Source organism: Phoenix dactylifera, chromosome 16 (assembly GCF_051530095.1).
Source record: "Phoenix dactylifera cultivar Ajwa chromosome 16, Ajwa_hap1_PhDact_Kaust_v1.1, whole genome shotgun sequence".
NCBI lineage: Eukaryota > Viridiplantae > Streptophyta > Magnoliopsida > Arecales > Arecaceae > Phoenix > Phoenix dactylifera.
Window position 1 is genome coordinate 16,704,196 of NC_143205.1, and position 23,699 is coordinate 16,727,894.

At 35.7% G+C, this 23,699-nt stretch overlaps 1 protein-coding gene and 1 long non-coding RNA gene across 4 annotated transcripts; one reads left to right on the forward strand and one right to left on the reverse strand.

Moving 5' to 3' along the window:
• Window positions 1–722: 722 nt before the first annotated feature.
• Window positions 723–15,549, reverse strand: LOC108511763 (uncharacterized). Of its 2 annotated transcripts, XR_015973860.2 has the most exons (3): window positions 14,938–15,512; window positions 11,633–13,438; window positions 723–1,124 (listed from the first exon to the last, which is right to left on the reverse strand). It is a non-coding gene; the product is annotated as an uncharacterized LOC108511763 (long non-coding RNA). The 2 variants fall into 2 exon arrangements; XR_015973858.2 differs by lacking the exon at window positions 723–1,124 and having other exon boundaries at window positions 2,447–13,438; window positions 14,938–15,549.
• Window positions 952–22,395, forward strand: LOC103720467 (histidine kinase 1-like). 2 transcript variants are annotated; one of them, XM_017846017.5, is made up of 13 exons: window positions 952–1,091; window positions 2,089–2,328; window positions 2,421–3,191; window positions 5,266–5,513; window positions 8,192–8,351; window positions 10,307–10,433; window positions 11,705–11,794; window positions 13,732–13,923; window positions 14,007–14,076; window positions 14,258–14,300; window positions 16,733–16,873; window positions 18,966–20,444; window positions 21,372–22,393. In XM_017846017.5, exons 2-13 carry the CDS (start codon window positions 2,257–2,259, stop codon window positions 21,585–21,587), a joined length of 3,609 nt encoding a protein of 1,202 aa, XP_017701506.3. In that variant the 5' UTR covers window positions 952–1,091; window positions 2,089–2,256; the 3' UTR covers window positions 21,588–22,393. The 2 variants fall into 2 exon arrangements, with proteins under 2 accessions (XP_017701506.3, XP_089783838.1); XM_089927712.1 differs by lacking the exon at window positions 18,966–20,444 and having other exon boundaries at window positions 21,372–22,395.
• Window positions 22,396–23,699: the final 1,304 nt, after the last annotated feature.

A 23,699-nucleotide genomic window follows, 5' to 3' on the forward strand; every position in this document is an offset into this window, starting at 1 on the left:
ACACACACCATGCAGACACAGTTCTGTTAAGCTCACATCAAGTTTTAGTGGATCCAATTAGACAAGCAATATCTCATAAATGAATGGACTATATGGGATATAAGATGAAATAGCCATATTTACAAGAGGTATTTAGGGATAGTTTGCATGGCTTAGGAGCTGCTAAAAGGGAATTAAAATGAGAAATTAAGGTCCCGTACCTCTATTTCAGAACATTAAAGCAGCCAAACATACTCAGATGCTAGCATGCTATGGTAGTATGGCATGGCTTCTCAGACATCTAGTTTGATCTTCTATGTTACCACTCATAACCGAGTGGAGCAAAACTATATGAAGTATTCCAGCTGAACATCTTGTGCACATGCATCTTTTTGTGGAGTCAAGGTCAGCTATAGACTGGAGACATCAAAATGGCAACATGATAATGATACAATGCGATCTTCGTTTGGTTTTGGACAACAAATATGAGTTATTTTGCTCTTCCTCTGTCTCTGTTTACAGGTAACTTGAACCAACAACTCAGAACTCCCTGATGTAGCATCCGATAGAGAATTCCTTCAAACCCAAAATCACCCTTGACACTAAATTTAAGTCAGATAAGAAAAGAGAGTTACTTCCAAGATTAGTCGAGGTCATCAGAGTAATTTTAGCGCTCTCTATCATTTTAAATTTCCGTCCGCCATCCAGCCAACTTTTGAAGAATAACAATGGTCGAGAGAATATGGAAGAAAAATCAGATGACAAAACCGCTTTTTGAAATTCGCTGCAAAATCCATGTTCAATAAGTGGGAATCGACAAAGCTCGATTGCTTCACCACAATGGCTCTTTAGTAGTGCAGAATATTTTATCTCGTGTTCTGGGTAGATGAAGCATGGCAGGAGCACATCAGACTTCTTCAGCTGTGATGAAGCCATTGGCAAAGCTTTTCAAGAGGCTCCAGACCTTCGTCAAGTGCAGAGAGAACAGAACATCCATTCTTCTACAGAGGGAAACTGTCCCTGGGCAGCCAGAAGACGAGGAATTCAGCTACCAAACTACGCGCTGTCTCCCCTCCTACTACAGCATCTTTGTTGCACGCCTGGCCATCATGGTAGGTGCTTTTGCTGGCTCTTTGTTTTGATTTCTGGAAAACAATTTGGATATCTTACCTCAAATGAATACATGAGATTAAATACTAGTAAAAAGAATAATGAAGAAGATCATTAATGATTCTGATTTCTGAAAGTAAATACTACTCCCTTGGGAAGGCATAAGTATTGTAGATAAAAACTCCATGACATATATGCCTGTGACCCAGTGTTAGTAAATAAACTTCATCCATACAGATGCAAGCATACTGCAGTTTGGGATCCAGAAATGCAGTAGAATCATTCAAAAAAAAAGAATTCCATGATTTTGGAAGCATAAAACAACAGATTTAAGATAGTGACCACATAAGCTGAGGGTCCATTTTCTTTTCCATATCTTTCGATGTTCCCAACTGGCCAAATATTTTGGTCCTACATCTTTTCCTAAGTTGCTTCATATAATTGTCAGTAAAATGACAGACTTGGTACATTTGAGGGTTGTCTAACTTCTAAATAATCTTTATATAACTAGTTCCTAGAATGGCGTGCAAAAGATGTTATCCAGGAATTTGGCCACTAAGCTGCCAATGAACCAATATATTCATCCAATGATAAGATTTCCTAATTTGCTTGTTACAATACAAAAGCTTAAAGATTAAGTTATCATGGATATATTGAAGCCTATGCAAAATCCAGCTGAGCTCTCTCTCTTCCCTTCCTCCCCTCCCCCCCTCTCCCTCTCTTTTTGCATGATGTTGGTGAGGACATGACTTCTTGCATGATTGTGCCATATCACTAATTTGATTGAAGGCGTGGTTGCTTAACACAGAACACCAATCCAATTATTGCTGCCAATGTGTTACAAACTGTAAACAAATAATTCAGGAAATTTGAAGAAGCAACAACTTTTTCAAATTTGGTATTCAAACATCTTTTATATTGTACCAAAATGAATATGCTTTTATAGAAATCAACATACATGTCATAAATAGCTACTATTCTTCTTTCTTCTAATTGCAGGTCATGCTCGCCATTTTAATTGGGATGTTAACCATGCTGACATGGCATTTTACAAAGGTTTATACAACAAACTCTATAAATAGCTTAGCTTATGGCCTTCGCTATGAACTTCTACAGTGACCCATTTTAAGAGTGTGGAACATCCTGAATTCCACTGTAGAAATAACAATGGCCCAAGTTAAGCTCTCTGAATATGTCATCGGTCGTTATGAGAAACCATTGCCCGAAGAACAAGTTGAGGTCGACATATCACTCATTATTTATCATTTTGTTCCAAATTTGTTTTCCCATAGAAAACACCTCAAAGTAATTGGTATTATTGATCTTGACAGCTATACCAAATGATGAGGGATGTAACGTGGGCACTTTTTTCAAGCAGAACAGCTCTTAATGCAGTAACCATAAGTTACAGAAATGGATTTGTCCAGGCATTTCATAGAGACCTCCGGAGCAACACTACATTCTACATCTACTGTGAACTAGTAAATTCATCAGTCAATCAAGGAAAAGCACATCGTGGCCATATTCACAAATCTAGAGAAAAACATGCCTCTGCCATTTGGTATAGAGAAAGACTTGATCCTGTCACTGGGGAAAAAAAGGGTGATCGGAAGCAAATACCCCCAGATGATCTGATTAAAATTGCAGGTCTCCAAGAAGTACGAGATGGTGCTGCTTCGTGGCGTGTAAACGTGGGCAAGTTTACAGACTCACCGCTGCTTTCAGCGGCATTACCAGTCAGGCATCCTTCTGGAGGAAGCATAGTGGCAGCTGTTGGTGTCACAACAGCACTTAAAAGCGTTGGTCAGCTGATGAAGGAACTTGTAGACTTCCACAGTGGCTACATGTATTTGACTTCTTTGGAGGGTTATGTACTTGCAACATCTACAGATGCTCCACTATTGAGGAATACAACAGGTCGGAAGCTTATGATGGCTACTGATTTGGAAGATCATATTATAAGATCAGGAGCAGAGTGGTTACAGAAAGCGTATGGCAATAAGTTTCCAATCAATCATGAAGTTCATGCTGAAAATGTCTTGTTGGGTAATCAGCGATACTACATAGATTCATTTTTCCTAAATCTGAAAAGGCTTCCCTTGGTAAGAATTCCAAGTCTGAAAATTAAAACTGTATGTTAATTCAAGGTATGCAGCTGGGCTTCTTCTGCAAAGTCTGGTATAATATGGCTTAATGCACTAATAAGACAAAAAGGTTTTCCTTTGAGATTGTTATACATTCTTCACCTTTAGATTGCCTATGTCAATAACCGAGACTTATCAGTGACAACAATATTGATGCTACTTATCGATTTTCTTTTTTGTTTTACTAGAATCTTAATACTGCCACTATATTGTTAGTAAGAGGAGTTTTATACCAGAATATCTTCATATTTTTCAAGTATTTCTTTTTTGTTTTACTAGAATCTTAATACTGCCATTATATTGTTAGTAAGAGGAGTTTTATACCAGAATATCTTCATATTCTTCAAGTATCCTTGTTTGAATACCCATATCAAGTGATTCAACTTTTATTTTCAACATGTATGCAAAGAAACAGCACAAAATAATTATCAAGGTAATAAATGAAAGAAACAGAAAAGGAGGAACAAGCAGAAAAGGGCGAAAAAACTGAGGGTCCACTTGGATGAACTACAAAATCATGATATTTCATAATTTTCCATGTAAATTGAAACAAAAAGCTACAATTTTCATTAAAAAAATTATGATTTTATGACATTAGGTGTTTCATTGTCCCATGAAATTTCATAAAAGCTCTTAAACAAAATTGGAGCTTTATACTCTGAGCAGAATTTTCCAAGTTCATGCTCTTTCTCCTGACCATCATCCATTTTTACTCTTTTGAACCTTATCTTTCTAACAATAAAACCTTCTCTTTAAAAAAAAAGCCTAGGAAAGTTATTTTTGAAACAAAACTCTCTGATCACAGCTTTAAAAGACTTCCTGTGAAGGAGAAAGCCCACTTGCCTCTAAATTGGGCATTTTAGGTTGGAAATGGAAGGTGCAAGAGCATTGAATTGACTCCTTTTTATTTGGAGGTGACCTGAAAATAACCCATTCTGGTCCGAATTAAAGTCATCTAGTCAGGCTCAGATTGAAAAGTTGGACCAATTCAAATCTGGATAGGATACTGGATAACATATGAACCTTTTAAGACACAAGACAGCCAAAAGCTAACAAAATATGTCATTTCTCAATTGAACCAACCATCCAAAAAATTTAAGCAAATAATGTGCTGTAGTTATAACTTTATGTAACTAATCATTAACTTTTCTTTTATCAAAGCAACCTAAATATGATTCTCAATTAATCTTACGCAGAATAGGTTATTGAGACTGCGTACATGTTGGCATATTTGTTTTTTTCCTTACATGATACTTTCAGGATGCAATCAAGTAACCTAATCTACACATGCTCTCCATGGTTTGTTTCTGGGTTATTGTCAACTGGATTCATCCAAGAAAACCTAATGGACTATTAAAATAAATCTTAAACCTGATCGAACTGAATAAAAAATGGAGTGGATGAGGCTCGGATTCAAATTTTTGGTCCCATTCAGACATGGATCGGACTTGGGTTGTGCCAAACACCATCCAACCTAACCCTCTTGCATCCCTGTGAAAGAGAATGGGGAGCAAGAACTTTGCAAAAGATCCTAATAGATAATTACGAATGAGTATCCAGTTAAGACTTGTTATAGTTTGTAAGTAGACATTATTATTTAAATGTTTTACATGGAGAAGTAACAATAGCTATTTTTGTACACTTGATTGGAAAACAAAAAGATTGGAAAAAAATGAAAGGGTTTATTCAATTCAGCATCAGCCAAAGCTACCTATAGGTATGTTTGTTGGCACCAACTTACATGTAGAACTCAGATAGGTTTAGGACAAAGTACCGCAAACTGATGGAACTGGATGATTCAAATTGACTTTTCCTACTACATTTTTTGGTGGTATGATATAGGTGTTTAGAAGACTGATTAAAGGAATCTTCCAAATTAGAAGAAAGAAATTGTGTAACATACCTTCAATAGGGTTTATATTATAAGACAAGTTTCATCAGTCTCTTTTGTTTGTTGCCTAAGATGACATCACTGGCAATTTTTGCTTCCAGCCTTCCATGAAAGTTTTATTGTAATTGGAACTTTCTGCAGGTGGGGGTAATCATCATTCCAAGGAAATACATAATGGGAAAGGTTGACCATATAGGCTTTACAACATTGGTTATACTGATATCTGCATCTATTTGCTTTCTTGCTATTGGCTGTGTTTGCATATTAATATTGACAAGTGGTGTCTCAAAGGCAATGAAACTCAAAGCAGAACTAATAAGTCATTTAGATGCAAGAAGGCGAGCAGAGGCATCAAGCAACTACAAAAGTCAGTTTTTAGCAAACATGAGGTGATTAAACATTTCATAATTATCTTGCAGTATAATATCAAATATGATCTTCCTATTACTGTTAAAAGGTCTGGGAATTATTCATTGCACATCACCGCTATAGGATTGGCTCCGGCTGCAGGTAGGGTAAAATATGCAGTGGTCATGCAAATACATAGGCTCTTCTCTACACCCGACATAGGGAAACGGCAATATTAGCACTTAAATGTCCTGAGGAAGAATGAATTTTTACATAAAATACAATTTAAGATGGAACCATGTAAAACCACCATTATCGTAACCCCCTTTTCAAATGAACACATGTTGATGTTCCAGTTTTTAATAGGATAATGTATTTGTACCAGAAAGTTTTTGTACTATTAGACATATTGCTGTATAAAAGGAATAGTTTAGTTGCTTTTCATCTTTATACACATTGTATCTACATATATGGGAGTACCCATTAAATTTGTAATTAAGAATCTATTATTCTGCTTGTACTTACCACATAAAAGTAACATATTTTACTATCCAACACTCAGAATTTGTCATAAAAACTTGCAAGTTATATAGTGAGAGATGGTTATCTAATTTGCTTTCTACTACTGGATGTGGTATTCTCACCAATAAGGTCTGAAGCATCGATTGAAACCAATTGGTATTAGCTAGGGGCAATCTGAAAATTATCCTATTTCTTGGGTTGGCCAGTTTCAGTTGAAACCAGCAAGGCCAACATTTTTTAGACAAAATGGATCATATGCAGCAAGAGACGATCTGAAATTGACCCTCTTTTCTGGGTTTCAGCCCATTTCTGATGATATCAGTGTGACCAACTTTTTTAATAAAAACATCTATTTAATTTATAATATATCATTTTGAATGTTGGGTCAAGGTCAGATGAGATTTTGAGCAAGAAAGTACTTTATAAAGGCTAACTAATGTCAACAACTGAAAAACACCATCACCAAAACAATAACAGTTGAGTTCTACTTTATAATAGTGAAGGAAAAGACTTCAATACACTAAGGACTAAAAGTTTGATAATTACTAAACTATGAATTTTAAACAATTAAATTTTATTAAGTAAATAAAATATATTTTCTAATACAATATTATTGGTATTTTTTAAACTTTCACCTTGTATATAGTATTAACTTTAGCCTAAAACTACTAAAACTGCACAGGAAACAAAATTTTGTGTAATAATTTTTCTTGAAATGTTTCGTGACATTTTTCTTGATTTCGTTATTTTCTTCTTTTTAACCAATTTCTTTTGAAAATTTCCTGATTCCTTTGACAGAAACTCCAAAACTTGGAGTCTGAGCATAATCACAAAAGATGCTTCCAAAACCTCCACAAGTTTGACCAAGACAAAATTGAAACCAAAGGTTCAAATTTCAAAGTCTTGCTTATCGAACTCTATACAATTTTACATTACCTGTCATCAATGGAATCCAACTATCATTTGCTACAATTGCTAATCTAACATCAATGGCATTACAGTAATGACATAGGCAATTTATAATCTACTCAAAAGGGGCATATATTCCAAATAAAATCTTCTACATGCCTTCATAATCCAAAGAATTCAACAGTCAAAATTCATGATGTGTGGAAAGTGCTGATACAATTATATTACTCTACAATCAGGGTATTTTAAAACTAGCAATTTTTCTCTAAATTGGAAACGTATTCCCAATCAAATCTTACAGATGGTTTCAAAATCCAAAGAATTCAACAGTCAAAATTCTTGATGTGTGGAAAAATGCTGACACAATTATATCACTCTTCAATAAAGGTGTTTTAAAACTAGCAATTTTTTCTCTAGAATGTTGTCTGTTCTCTAAAATGTATGTATGTATGTTCACTCCTAGCAGTTCAAGGAGAATATTTTATAATATTAGACACTTTTCTTACCAGTATCTTGCTTGTCTTAACTGCTATTGAGCTTTATCCAATGTAGTAACAAAATTTTTTGAGTTATTGAAAAAAAAGTCTCTTATTATTCATGGATATTTCTATCATTTTATTTTATTTCATTTTTCAAAAAGGTGCATAATTATTTTTTCATAATTTTTACAGATCATCCATGTTTTCTTGTGAATATTTTGTGAATCATTACAAAAATTTACTAAATTTTTCAGTATTTTTTCTGTATTCATTTCTCCATTTTTTGAATTTCCGATCTCCGTTCTTTGAATTTTGCTGAATTGCGAACTTACGTCGTTTAAGAAAATAATCAAATCTTGAATTTGTAACTTCTGAACCAAATTATTGAGCCTCTCTCTCTCTCTCATGCGTGATACATAACCTAGAAACTTCTGATGATACATTTTTCTCCATTTCATACATTTCTTTCTATTTTTTTCTGTGTTCCTTTCCGATATTTTGCGTACTGGTTTCAACTCTAAGCCTGTCCTTTTGAGTGGTATCCTTCTTGCACCTTATCACCACTTCTAGCATTATTTGTTACTTTCCATCTCACTTGAACATGGATCATCCCTTTTGCACTAGTTCTAGTCATACTGGAACAGATTTAGCTTCCAGTAATATCATGACATTGAGAGATTATCAAGCTTAATCTGTTTGTTCGCTTGTAAACTTCTTGCTCTCTTAGTTGTTCAAACAGGTAAGAGTTTATTCTGTTAATTCTTCACTTTAATAAATCTACTTAAAAGTTTTGTTCTTTTATCCTACAGTCATGAACTGCGAACACCAATGGCTGCAGTAATTGGGTTATTGGACATTCTTATATACGATAACTGTCTTACAAATGAGCAATTTGCTACAGTTACACAGATTCGCAAATGCTCAACTGCCTTACTTCGGCTACTGAATAACATCTTGGATCTCAGTAAGGTAAAAGTAATTCAATTTATAGAATTGTTCCCCGGAGAGAGAAAGATGGAAAACTGAGAGCGCTTATCATAAATTCCTTTAGTATTCTATTTTGAAGCTGCATTTTTTCCTGGTACATTCTATTATTGCTGCTCCATGATGTACACATTACTAGCCATTACTTGGTAGTACAGTATTATCAGAACTTGTGTTTCTGAAATTCTTGATTAAAAGAATATAAGTATACCTGCTTATCTCATATATTCTTCATAATCATTTCACATTTACCTTTTTCTCATTCCACTTCATTGCTAGCCACTTACCAAATTTGCTTCACAGAAAAACACACAATCTTATAAGCTTTTTACATGATTAATTCTGGAGATCTGACTGGCTGTAAAGGACTTAGTATACCTGCTATGTAACCAAGTTTCTATTTCGGACTCCAATTATGCAATCAATTGTTCAAAAAAAAGAACTCAAGAAAATTGTTCTCAGGAAAAAAAAAATGAGTGAAGGCCTACAGTTATGCACCTTTTGGGCCTCCTTCAATGTTACACCCGGAGAACTACTGTTATTTCATCCAAAAGTTCCTTCTTTATTATAATAGATTAAATCTAGAAGCACTTAAGGCTACAAATGATTTCCAGCATAATTTTTCCCTCTTATAACGAAAAAGGCATCCTAAATCATACAATCATTTTAATGAAAGAGACACTGGTATAAACCATCTTACTGGCAAGACAATAGATGATTTTTCAATGTATAATCAGTTCAAGAAAGAGAAATAGAGGAAAAAGAATCCTTGGTGCTACCTACCAATTGAACAAGTAAAGATCCATGTCAAAGAAGATCAGGAAAAAAAACCATCAGCATGAACATCAACAAATAATGCGAGAGTAACAGCTTTGTTGAGTTTTTAATTGAATCCATTTGATTACTAACTTGAAATAAAGCTGTTTCCTGATGGGGATTTTTATTTTTGATGAATCTGATTGCTCCATTATCTGGATTCTTGCATAATTCATGCTCTATTTTGAAAAAAAAATGTACTGCAGTGTTAAACACAATTTTCTTCAACCTGTAATTATGGAACCAGAACTTTTGCATATAATGTCCTATTTTTTCTCTTAACTATGAAGACCCACTTCATTGCCTTCATTGCAAAATTCATATACATATACATACGTATACACACACACACACACAGACAGAGACAAGTATATGTGTGTGTATGTATAAATATGCATAGCGAGACAGAGAGAGAGAGAGAGAGAGAGAGAGAGAGAGACATACATATAGATCCCATAATCAACAGCAGGTACACTTAGGAAATGGGTGTATTTTTTAGATTCCTAGGACAAGCAAGCACATGACCAAGCATCACCTGAACTTATTAAATTAATGAATCACATGCTTTAACCATTATCAAGAAATATACAGATATACAAATTGAAGTTATTAAACTAGCCCTAGTTAATAACAGCACAAATAAATAAAAAGGCATACTCCGGGAGCTTTTTGAAGCCAATGTAAATAAATTTAGTAGGAAAATTAATAGGTGACAGATTTGGGTCCAGCTGTTGGCACCCCTCTCCTCAAGACTGTGCTGGGAGGAGGTTCCAATTTTGAACCCGGATGGCAGCAAGCCCCCCATATTCTCAACAAAAAAAAAAAAAAAAACTAATAGAAGAGAAACTTGACAAAAAATTGATACTAGAGCTGTTTAGAGGAGCCCTTGTATCATATTGTATATGCAATATATGAAGGCAAGTACAACTCGGTTTTCAAATATTGAACATGCATCAACCCTTTTGTTAAGAAGTGCTACCAGTTATGTTCTTACCAACAGACAAGACTTTGATAACATGCACATTCACTATTGATTATTCTTTCTGGTGATGTCCTCACATATTATCTAAGACGAAGTCAGAGTCACACAAGCCATTTCATAATAGTCCACAATGTCATTGCAGGTTGAATCTGGAAAGTTAGTACTTGAAGAAGCAGAATTTGACTTGGGGCGAGAACTTGAAGGACTTGTTGACATGTTCTCAGTACAATGCATTAACCATAACGTGGAGACCACACTAGATCTCTCTGGTGTGCTTACCAACTTTTAATTAGATCTCCGGAAAACATTATATAAAAGTTTGATAACATATAAACATCATAATCTAAAAATAAATATTCTTATTGGATACAGAAAGTATGAAAGTTGAACATGTCAACTGTTAGAAAATATTTCTGACCAGATTCAATAAAAAGTTTCTAAAAAGTAATAATGCAGTTATTCCATTTTCAGATTACCAAATCTATGGGTTTCAACAGCCTCATGTACTTTCTCTATTAATTGCACCATAAACTTTTCCGACTTTGAGATAAAGGTACATGCTCCAAAAAATTAGAACAACTTATAATTTCTTCAAAAAGGTGAAATCACCATAGGCTAAGCCAATTACCAAGATTTTAAGTTCCGGTGGGACGGGGGGCGTCCCAGCCATCCCATCCTATTCCTATGAGAAAACGAGAGTGAGATGGGGTCGGGACTCCAAAACTCATCCAGAGAGAGAAGATGAAAGATGAAAGAAAAAAAAGAAAGGAGAAATGAAGAAAAGGAAAACATGAAAGGAAAGAAGAAGAAAAAAGAAAGAAATGAAGAGAGAAGAAAAGGAAAGAAAGGAAGGAAAAAGGAAAGAGAGAGAAGAAGAAAAAGGAAAAAAGAAATAAAGGAAGGGATAAAAAAAAAAGAAAAAGAAAAGGAAAGAATGGAAGGTAGAAGAAAAAGAAAGGAGGGAAGGAAGGAAAGAAGAAAAAGAAATAAAAGAAATTAAAGAAAAGAAGAAGGGGAGAGCGATGAGGATATCTACACCACCACCAAGACGGGACGGGACAGCGGGGCATCTCATTTTATGGAAAAACTAGGACACCCCATCCCACGGGATTTAAAACCTTGCCAATTACAAGTAAAGTGTTGCAGAATTATCCTGACCAAGTGATAAGAGATATCAAGATCTTCTCTTATGCCTTAACGTTACCATGTATGAGTTAGAATCTACAAAACAACTCTTCCAATTAACTGATTTTTAATGACTGATGATGAAATTACCTGCCAATGGGAACTGCATTACTTGGTGCTGATTCAAATAACAAGAAAATTGCTTTTGATGCAAAAGATAGTTCGAAAATCACATATAATATTGCATATTATATTTTATTTGCTTGACCAAAAGATCTAACTGAAGGAGTTGAAAGATTATATATAAAAAGAACAGAGTATAACTAGTTGCGCATATATTAACTTCTGATTTTTCAGGGGCACTGTCTCAATTTGCATTATCATATAACTCTGTTATGTGCCCTTTCTTTTGTAGATGACATGCCAAAAGTAGTTCGAGGAGACTCTGCAAGAATAGTTCAAATATTTACAAATCTCATAAGCAATTCCATAAAGTTCACATCAGGTAAGTATCTCAACATCAACCATGAGTCATATACTCTTGATGTTGACAAATTATACAAGAATTTTGTTAGAAATCAAGATGTTTTATCATCTCAAAGAGGTATATGTTGTCTTTTTTATCAAAGCAAGATAGTTGGAGGATGGGAATAATGGAATGAAACAAAGTTGGAAGGTGAAGTGAAAGATTTTAGTTCCTTTTTTTTTTCAAAATGCCAAATTTTATTTGCTTTTTTTCATGCATGGCAACTTTTCTGTTTCCATCTATTTACCAAGGGGGCCACATTCAAATCCTGTGGCCTACCAAGATAATTACGTACAAGTTTAACTTTATCTAGCTTCTACCAACTTCTATCCAAATAAAAGAAGATAATTACTGACTCTTCCATCTTCATCTGAGAAGAATCCTAGAAAATAATGAAACATAAAAAAGAACAGCTCCATATAGAACAAACGAGATAAAAATAATACCCAAACCCGTATCTTTACCCCCAAATATAATGATAAGACTCCAAAGATAATCCGAATCAATATTAATAGTATCAATAAAAATTGGATTTCACCAGTTTCTTTTTCTTTTTTATGTGAACGAGGAATAATACTGTAAAGGGTTCATTTGTGCTAAACCAATTCAGATAAGTAGATATTTGACCATACTTCGCATGATTGCCTAGTATAAAGCTTTGTGTAATTTTCATGTTGTTTGTCAGGATCATAGCAATCTTTTTGTAAAAGCATCTTGTTCACAATATTTTTAAAATCTAGGAAGGCCAAATAAAAAATAAAAAAAAAACAGGGAGTAGAGTTCAACAGAAAATTGTTGAAACATCCATATTAGTCCATGTGCTGTAACTGCCTGTAAGAAGGTTCATGTAGTTCCACTTGCCTGGTTCAAAATCACTGTTCTCCGAGTTTCCAGTGGATAAAGAATTTTAGCAAGAAAACAAGGAATAAATGCCAACCTTTGAGCAAGGCCAACTTGATGTGAAAGCAAGCAATTTTGTTGAAGACCCACAGCACCAGAATCGACAGCAACTCTTCAAGAACTGAGAGTATAAAGCTCGTGATGGATTACTAATAAAACATCAACATCTGGACCCTATTCACCTACACACGATAATTAATATACAAGGAAGATAAGAGAAGCAAAAGACAAGCAACAATATTTATAAAATCATTAGCAAACTTTGATCCAGCCAATAGGCCCAATACATGGAGGATGGCACAGAAAAAAAAGGCATTATGCATGAAGGAAACATCAGCAAGTAATTTATTAAACAGAGGCAATGTTTACAAGCTTTTGTAGTCAGATTATCAAGTGAGTCATCATCAGTGAATTGGAGCTCAGTTAAGTAGTGTCTAAAGTACAACTATCAGTCAAGAAACATTAGAGATCTGATAGCATTATGTAAACGAGACTTATGTGGAAAAGAAAAATGTTCCATGAAAGAGTAAGAAATCATATATTTAAGAAGAAGAGAGTTCTAGGTTTTACAGTTTATATAAACTTCATAAGTGCTACTTGGTTGGTTGAAGCAAATAATTTTGTAGTGATCATTCGATTCTTTTGTAAATATTGATCACAATAACCCTATTGTTCATGAACAATTTGAAAGATGCATTTGCCACTGTCATCCTGCAACCAAGCCTGAAAGAACAAAAGAAAGGTGACATATTACAATTAAGAATTTAGGATCGTGAAGATTTAGTAAAGCCACAAGAAGAAGATGAAATGAACATCATTCCAGGAAGAAATTCTCAGAAAATCACAAAATAGGTCAACTTGATTAAAGACACTCTTCACATAGAAACTCTCAAAAAATCACAAAAAAAGCCGTTTTTGTTATTTTAGTCTATAATGCCACATACAAGTCTAACAAACTTTTCAACGTAAAAAACTTATGAGAACATTAACAGACAGCATATTTGAATGAGTTTCAGAAGGCCATATTATTCTACGTGGATGGTGTGACAACTCAAATCATTCGAGTAGGCCTGAGTGTCCTGAAGATCAAAAGATATCACAGTGCACCCTCAGAAACAAATCAAAGCAACATGAGAATATTGTGAAAAAGGAATACCAGAAAAATGAGAAAATCACTCTGTGGTTTGAAGTTGAAGACACAGGTTGCGGTAAGCAATTATTCTCCTCATGTCGGCCATCTCCTAGTGATTTTTGAGACAAAGCTAGTGTTTTGTAATCTAATGCTTTGCAGGAATTGATCCAAGCAAATGGGAATCAGTATTTGAAAGTTTTGAGCAGGCTGATCCATCAACTACACGAATGTAAGCAGGTTAACCTATATCCTACAGCATACTTTGTTACAGCTACTGTACGTTTAATAGTGTCTAACATCAGTATTCAATAAGTACAGGGATCTCCGGTTAAAGAAATAGTGTATCTCTACTATAAGAATGCTTCTTTTTTTTGTGTGTGTGTGTGTGTGTGGTTTGTTATCATTTGCAGGCATGGAGGAACTGGTCTTGGCCTGTGCATCGTGCGCAACTTGGTGAGTTAAACATTACCAACATGCTTGATTTGAATTAAAATTTTATTGGCACATTCCAAAGTATTTCTGCAGATTCAAGAGAAAAGAAATTGAAGTTCCAAATCATATAATCCCTTGAAACCCAAACAAAGTACTGTCAAATTTTGCTATTTCATTCAGAAACTCTAAAGCATAATCATGAGTTTCACATCATTTTATCCAATGAAACTGGATACAGCTGAAATGCAGGCAGCATCACCAATATCCAAGCTGAAACATAATTTAAAGTTGATTCTGTATGTGTTAGCAAAATCTAACCTCTGAACTAACAAAACACTTGTTACACAATGGGGAAAACAATTCCACAGCAACCAACAATATCAATACTTTCCTTACCAAAAAAGTATTTATTGCGAGCAGTAGTATTTCATTAAAAAGAATTATTTGAAAGAGTCTTCCCAAGTAATAAGAAGTTGTAGCCTACAACTGAAGGCTCATTGAACTGGTACCGGGGGTCGTAACGGCCAACGACCGGTTCGGCACGCTACAGGTCCGTACCGTGTCACTTCGGGGTGTACCCAAATAGGGAGATGGAGGGGGAGAAGAAGAAGGACAGTGAGAAGAAAAGAGAGACAGAGGGAGGGAGAGCAGCCGGTACCATCGTGGTTCGAGGAGAGCGGCGGCCACGGGAGGAGGGGGCTCCGATTCTTTGCGGCGAGGAGCTTTTCTGTGATGGAAGGCAACTGGAAGGGGGGGTGAGATGACCTTCATTGAGAGATCGAGATGCAGCATACCAGCAAGCGGTGGAGATCAGAACCCTCGGATAGAGAGAGAGAGAGAGGCAAGGAGAGGGAGGGGGGGCGAGGGGGAGGAAGGGAACGGGCTCCAGTTCTTCGTGGCGGGGGGGCTTTCCGGCGATAGAAGGCGACTAGAAGGGAACAAAAGGGTCTTCATTGAGAGATCGAGGGGTGGCGCATCGATGAGGGGTGGAGATTGGAATTCTACGAGAGAGATCACGAAATCGAGGGCTCAGGACCATCTGGGGGATCGGGTTTTATTAAGGCCGAACCATTCATACCGTCCGAATCATTTCGATTCTCGCTGGTTTGTGGTTCGGTACGGCCCGAAGCATCGCAAATAGCCAACCTTGTTGCAACTCTTTTTTTCCTTGTCAAAATGGTATGAAGATTGATGGATATTCAAATAGCACCATCATTAGGTACTCGCGAGTACTTGCAGTCAAAGTTTTAAAGCCAGTGCCGGTACCCATACAAGTTACTGGCTGTGGCTGGTATAGCACATGATAGAAATTCTGGTCAGCACACCCCATGGCATGGCCTATTTTAGCCTCACATAGGGTTTAATGCCTTTTTCTAAAAAAAAAAAAAAAGGCTAGTTAGGTTGCCATTTTGATGGGTGATTGAGTGGGTTTAGGGTCGGAGGTGCGCTGCCGATGGAATATGGTTGCTCCACGATATTCGTAGACTTTGGAATGAGTGTGTCTTTCATCGAGCTATACATGTCTACAGAAGGCGAATAGTGCTACGAATTGAGTGGTCTTCTATGTGGTTCATCATTCCGGAGGATTTATCTGGGAGAACCACATGTCTGCCCCTTCTTCTTTGCACTATCTCCTTTTTTTTTTGCATTTTGTAGATTGTACCCGCACCTATTGTGTGTGAGTCATCGATGAATACACACACACACAAAAAAAAAAAAAAGTCATTTTGATGCATCAAAATATTATTTTATTGGAGTCATCAGGCCTTAATCAATTAGAAACGTGTGCATGCATGTTAATACATATGAAACGCAAATATGATGAAATTTCCATCTCATGCACTTTTTTTGGTTATCAAGTCAAGCACTATTAGAAGACACATTGTAGTTGAAACCTGATTATAACTTTATAAGTTACTATTTTATACATGAATCTCCACAATTCCATATGCAAATAAGATAAAAAATGTTCTGACACCTTATGGCCTGAGCAAAACAAAGTAACACCTACAGTGTCATCATTCACCTCAATCCTCGCTCACATTATTCAGAGCCATCAACAAAAAAACAAAAAAAATCTAAAAAAAAAAGGGGTTCTGCATTAAAACCTCATAAACCGAAAACAGATAGGGAATTCATCATTAATAATTGACGTAAGCACTAACTATAGGAGACTGCAATCATGGAAATACAATGTTGGAGTCTTGGAAATACAAAGAATTTTTCATCACTTGTAATCAAGATGAACATTTACCACTAATTCTAAAGTTCTGATCATGTTTATTGAAGCATGGAGAATTGTATTCCATGCCTTAATACCATCGAAGATCTACTTCTTTGCAAGTTAAATTTAAAAATAGCATATGAAATCATTCATTTCTACTTCTGTCATGAAGAACAACTTTTCTTCTCACCAAAGATAATTGAAGTTTGTACCTTATGATGGTTCCCAGGTAAACAAGATGGGTGGAGAAATAAAGGTTGTGAAGAAGGATGGTCAGGGGACCTTGATACAGTTATACTTGGTCCTTGGAATGTCTGAGGATTGCACTATAAATAGCTTCCAGACAGAGTTTGGCAAATATAGTTTGAAGGTAAGTAGTCTAATACATCAATTCTTCTTCATCTTCCTAGTATGCTGATTTTACTCATCAAAATCTACCTTTTCCCACAAAATACATCCCATTTTTTTTTTAAAGTAAGATTGTTGACTACTAAGTACTAACTATATAACAAATGAATAAAGATGGCTGAGTCCATTCAAATAAAAAGGGAAAAAATCAACCAGAACAAGTTATATACATGCTAATATGCTGCCTTCTGCCTGACATTACATGCAAATAAACCTAATAAAGTCCATTTTTTGTATGCATATGACCTATACATGACTAAATTGTTAGAGAAAAAGAAACTGTCAGAAAGTAATTAGGAGAGTTTCTTTAGTCACAAAACAAGATAGAAAGTATTGCTCCTTTTAGGTGGAGTAGGATCAACAACTAGAAAATCGACAACTGTTCAATTCTGCATCAAGCATGATATGACATCTTAGTAGCAGGCAAGTTTGATTATCAGTGGAAGTGCAAGACCAAGAACCAATATAAACTGGGCTAAGCAGCTTACAAAAAGTCATGTAACATGCTGCAGGAAGTAAAATGTTTTTTTTTTTGGTAGGAAAAGGAAAATGTTGAAGACCCATGGAAAAAAAAGAGTGGCTGAGCTTACAAACAAGCATATCTATCTAGTGAAAATTTGAAGATTTGGAGAACGACAGATGAAGGAAAAACATGTAGCATCAATTTGTTAGAAAAAAACTAACCTGTTAATTCAGATACAATAGCTGCATCCAAAATTTAAAAAAAAAAAAGAAAATGAAAAAAAGATATGATGGAGCAAATAGGATGATTCTACCCATTTTTCATTGGACTGGTAAAAAATCTTTGATGAGTACTAAGTTTTAACAGGTCAGTTAATAAAGAAGACAGTGGCAAACTTTATGTAAATATCGACAGTATTGAAGGCATGTATATGGGCTCAATGTCCAGTGCAAGAACTACTTATGAGGAGACTGGGAAGTGGGAAGTCCCAAGTTGCACTAGCCTAGACTGGGGTTCACCTTTAAGACCTAACTTTGATACTTGTCAAGGAAGCAATAGCTGCAAATTTCAACATGAGGCACTTCAATCCTATGTATTATACAAACAACAAACACCTCGGTACCTTCTGTCCAGTAAATCTGTTGAAGAACTGTACTCTGAAAATCAAGGTATATTTAAAGAAGAAAAAGCATACAACAAAGAATTCAAGACACTGGCGACTAAGAGAGGATTGGAAGGTGAAGAAGAAACATGGGAGAAAGAAGTAATAGTAGATTGTAGTTGTAGGGTGCTTTTTCCATCATTTAGTTCCGTTGGGCAGCATTCAAAAACAGTTAAAAGACCATCCTGCATCCATAACCATAACCACAAAGCATGGTCAAAAGTAGGAGTCACAAGCAAAAGGTCAGTGTCAACAGCACAAGAGCAAAATAGCTAGGAGTCCTTTCGTTATCTATAGGTTAAGTTTCAGAATCGAAAAAACGGAAAGAGTAAAAAGAATAGCCAATTCTAAACATAGAGAGGTAGAGAAGAATGATTGGATTTTGGATGAAAATATGTAAATGTTGGAAGTATAGATAACATAGATAGTAACATAGACATAAGATGATGAAGATGCATTTGCAACAGTCCATCTTCTTTTTCTTTTGTTTTAAGATGATCATTTTAGGGTGCATTTGGAGGTTTTAAATTTTAAGCTGATGATTTTATCTTTTTTATTCAAAATTTTCAGATTAAAGTCAATTTTTTTTGGAGTTGTTTTTTTTCCAAATGAGAAAAGTCTAAAATAGAAAATTATAAGATGATTGGGGGGGGAGAAAATCATGAATTAGAAAAATTCCACTAGAAGTATGGCCAAATGTGCAGAACTCTAAAATAATGAATTGTAATATCTAGCTCCCCAAAAATCATGACTTGAGTGCATGTCAAAAGTTGCTTTTAGGAAACAATTTTCTTTGTGCTCCAAAAGTTTTAAGGACAGTAGATAACAGGGGCAAATTTCCACAGTACTTACAGGAACTACATTCAATATATCCCTGGTTCTCCCCAAAGAAACCAGCATTTGGAGAGTAACTTTAAAGTTACTGTGCAGGTCTTGCTCGCATTACATGGCAAGCAAAGCAGATCTATTATGTCCCAGTGGTTGAGGGGAAAAGGGGTTCTCACATGGGAAGCATCTGAATGGAATGGACTGACACAAATCCTTCAGCATGTTTTCCAGGGAAATATGGAGTGCTCAACAAGTGAACCAATAAACTTGAGCAGAATGAGAGTTGTTCCTGGGGAAAACAATGTTCACAAAATGGGAGGTCAAGATATTCTCATTGTAGTGGACATATCGCTGCTCGACCAAAGTACGAACATATGGAATCAGCAGTTGATCTTCTTAGATCAATACAGTGGAAAAGCAAAATTTGCATGGATGTTGAGCCATGATACCTCCAACGCCATCAAGGTGGAGCTGCGACGGAGAAGGCACTTTTTGATGATAAACAAACCATTATACAAGACAAAGATGACCCAAATCATGCATGCCGCTGTCAATGAGGGAAACTTCGAAAACCAAGAAGGTAGCAATCAGTTAAACTCAACCATGGACGAAGACTTGAATGAAAGCCATGACTTGGATTCCATTCATTTTGATGCTATCAGTTCAGATGTTTCTGACATATCTGATACAGATAACCGAGATTCAAAAATTAATACGTTTTACAGTGAAGAAGAAATAATAGAAAGAATTCCAGGATATCATCAACCTTCTTATTCTAATTCACGAAAAATATCTACTCAAAGAGTCTCCCTGGATAAAATTATAAAAAAGCCCAACATTTTGTTGGAAACAGAGAACTTAATAAATATATCGAAAGACTTCACCGAAACTGACAAGCATGGAAGCATAAGCATGGAATATTCATGTTGCTATGAGTATAAGCAAGACCATAAAAAGAACATGATTGGTTCAATAACAGATAACTTGCAAGACAACAAAACCCGAGCAGCGGTTGGCAACAAAGATGCCCTTCTTAAGTTGAATCAGCTGCATGATGGAGGAGAAAGTACGATAGAGCAAGAATGTCAATGGAATGTCAAGCCTACTTTGTATGACAAAGGAGACATCAAACAAAAAATGATGGCAGAAACAAGCGTGGCATCATCGGGTAATACCCATGCAGAAGGAATGGAAAAACAACTGAGCACAGAAAGGTCAATTGAACTTGGTTATAGAGGTTCAAGGCTCCTTGAAAATCAAGATATGCATTATAGTGTGCATAAGAATGGCTGTGTAGCTTTAAGCACAATAGTTCCAGACCAAGATTCTCTTGGAGGCTTATGTATACTGCTTGCCGAAGATAACCCAATACTACAGAGAATTGCAACAGCCATGTTGGAGAAAAAAGGAGCCAAAGTTATAGCTGTAGGTGATGGAATGCAGGCAGTAGATGCTACAAAATGCATGTTATGTGCAGAAGAGAGTAAAAGACAAAATTCAACTCTTCAAGATGGTGTAGCAGAAGGACTGAGTGAACTGCAAAAATATACATCATTCGATCTGGTTCTAATGGATTGCCAGGTATCATTCTCATGATAAGCATTATGTTACACATTCAAAACCTTCCTTTCTATTAGCTTTCTATTTTTTCAAGTTTATAATATGTGATTGCTTGATTTCCTTTCTATTTTTCTATTTACTTTTCTCTACAAGCTTTTTCTCTTCTCACAAATAAGTGCTCTAGAAATTGAAATTGCTTGTGAGCTAATATCAGAGTCAAATAAGATCAGAGATCTAATCATAGTAATCCATAAGTTAAATGGTTTGGGATTGTAAATCATTCTGTATATTGTCTTTGTTTGTGTGACGCGATAACTCTTATTATAAATTTTACATTTCATTCTTGAAGAGAGAACCCCATCTAGGACAAAGAATACTGGAAGGGCTAAATTTATCATGTCAAAATTTCAAATATGCATTAGGAATCGTAACACCTAAAGAAGCTAGCTAAAAGGTGGATCGCATTTTCCCAATAATATTTTCAAAAGACAGCCAGCCAGTTTTTCATTCATATTTTTGTTGGTAGGTGTAAAAGGTATGTCTTTCTGGAATTCTCAGGAAAGATTATACATCTGAATCAAAATTAAGATCCTTCAAGAGAACAAAAGAGGTTTGTGTGCTGGTGTTTTTTTTTGGAAACAGAGTACAAGATCCAATAATATGATTTTCTCTTCTAGTTATGCAAACCAATCAACTTTCCTTCTGTACTTCTAGAAATGGAAAAGCAAACCATGATCTCCCTACTATAGAGGATGCATCAAGACTTGAGATGGTTGTACTTCAGTATTACTAAATACACCCTGATGTGTTCAGATGATCATATAGTATTGTTTAAAACAAAAAAGGCCAGGTGCTGAGAGCACAAAAAATGTAGTTACTTAGATTAATTTCTTCTGCTGGTAACAGAGTGCAGATTATAAACTTTGGCTATGTCAATAAGAATTGCAGATGCCCAAGCTGGATGGCTATGAAGCGACAAAAGCAATTAGAAATCTTGAGGCAGGAACTGGCTTGCATATCCCAATTGTTGCAGTGACAGCACATGCAATGTCATCTGATGAAGCCAAATGCTTGGAAGTAGGGATGGATGCATATCTGACAAAACCAATTGACAGCAAGCTGATGGTGTCTACCATTCTCTCCCTGACTAAGAGAGATGTTTGACAGTGAATTTGTCATTATAAAAGAAATGTTTAAGCTTTCAATTATTCAGGACAACATATTTCAGAGCATCACAAATGCCTTCAGCAACAAGTAACATCCTGTTAAGTTACAAGCAATTACATTGGAAGCATGACTGCAGAACTTGCATGCTGAACTATTGTGACTTAAAATTTCTAATTTTGATGCCTAAAGTTGAGGAACTGCAGTAAAAGATTGGCATCTTGGTGGTTGGTTCTTGCTGAAACATTCAGATATTATTCATAAGATTGCACTTAGCAATGCTACTGAAAACACTGCCAACCAATTCCCTTATTTCTTCTTCTCATGCTTCTTTGAATCTTGCATCAGATTTGATCAGTCTCTTTAACAAAGCAATCAACACTTCGAACGCAAAGCTCCATGTATATGAACTTCCAAATAAATAGTAATAGTTTTGAGATTGTTGATAATGACATGGTACAGGAAATCCAAAAACTAGAAGAATAAATTTTCTGAAAAATTAGATTCCCTACAGCTTAATTGTCTGTTTCGTTATCACAGAAGATAAATCTAATTTAGAGATAAAAGAGAACATGATATGAACTGGCTTACAAGTGTGAAGGTCATCCGTAGCTAGCCTAATAGTGCCAAATAAAAAAAAAATCATAATGTGGAACCTGAACTACATTCATAATCCAACAGGTACTCATAGCCATATAAAGATCCCTCGTTTCAATTTCTACCGATTCCCTTAGAATAGAACTTAAGCACGGTGGGAGATGGGATTAGTAGTGGTACCAAAGGTGGTGGTGTGGCAGCTAGAAAGGAGCTTTGTAGCCAGAGGGAAGGTGCTGACTTCGTCATCAGAGGCTCGGACTCTAGGATGGTGGCTTCTAGAGATTGCTAAATCTTCGATACCTTAGTTCCTGAAGCAGACTGAGGGTGGCACGGGCTGGCTTGAGCCATGCTTAACGAGTGTTGCAGGCTAGCTCTGCCATACTTAAGGGCGACTTGGCTATTGTTGGATTCAGAGTGGCTCCAACAGCGGTGGAGGGGGCTACCCCTGCTTCAGGATATTTAGGCAATATTGAGTGATGGTGCGGCCTTTCAAGCCAAGCATGTTTCAAAGAGGTAAACGGGGCCGCAAACTAGGTGGCTTCATATGTGGCTGGTCATTTCGAAGGCATCCTGTGGGTTGGAGAAGGAGAGTTGCCTAGAGCGCTCTAGAACTTGTTATTTTCTGACTTTATTATATGTATCCGTCCTAAAAATATATGAATCATCCATTTTCAACCAAAAAAAATAAAAAAAAAAAACAAGAAAAAAGAAGAGAGAAAGGAGCCTTGCATACGATGCATTGGGCCTTATATATGATACATTGTAACAGGGCCATCTATATAGTCTTTATCGCATTGTTTGGGTCTCAGCTTAGTATGGACCAAGGGGCCCATTAACAGTAATGTTATCCTGATAGATGATCCTGGTTATGTGAGAGGAGACATTGATGTTTACGTTATTAAGAAGGCCATCAATTTGACAGTCGAGTAGTTTGATGATTCAATAAAAGGCTTGGGTGCCATCCCTCATCATTTATGAGGTATAGTTGCATGAAGATTCGCCAATCTCAAGCCAACTATCATGTAAGCTCATACTTAGGGTGCTAAATCTACAGGCAACTAGTTTTGTTTATCAGATGAATTTTTCTTTTGTTTTTTGATTTTTCATGAAATGCACATGGGCTTGCACAGAAGTTGGAAAATGAAGTAGAAAATTTTGGCCACTGAGAATGCAAAAGTTGTAAACCAGAAAAAAGTGAGATGTAATTCTAATAAAAACTTCAACTTTGAAAAGCTTTGATTAATTAAAATGATGCTAAGGATATTACATTTGAATAAACAGTGAAATAAAAACATACCTACTAGATCAAAACAACTAAAATAAATGAAGAAGGGGTGGTATTGCACCATCCTTATAATATTTCATACATTTTCAAAAAATATTTTTATAAGTCCATCGAAAGAATAACTATCAGGCAGCGGAAATGATATAAATAGACATTAATACGCATATTAAGATAAAAATTAAGGGATGAGCCTTAAGGATATTGATTTAAGGGTTGAGATTTGAGAAAAA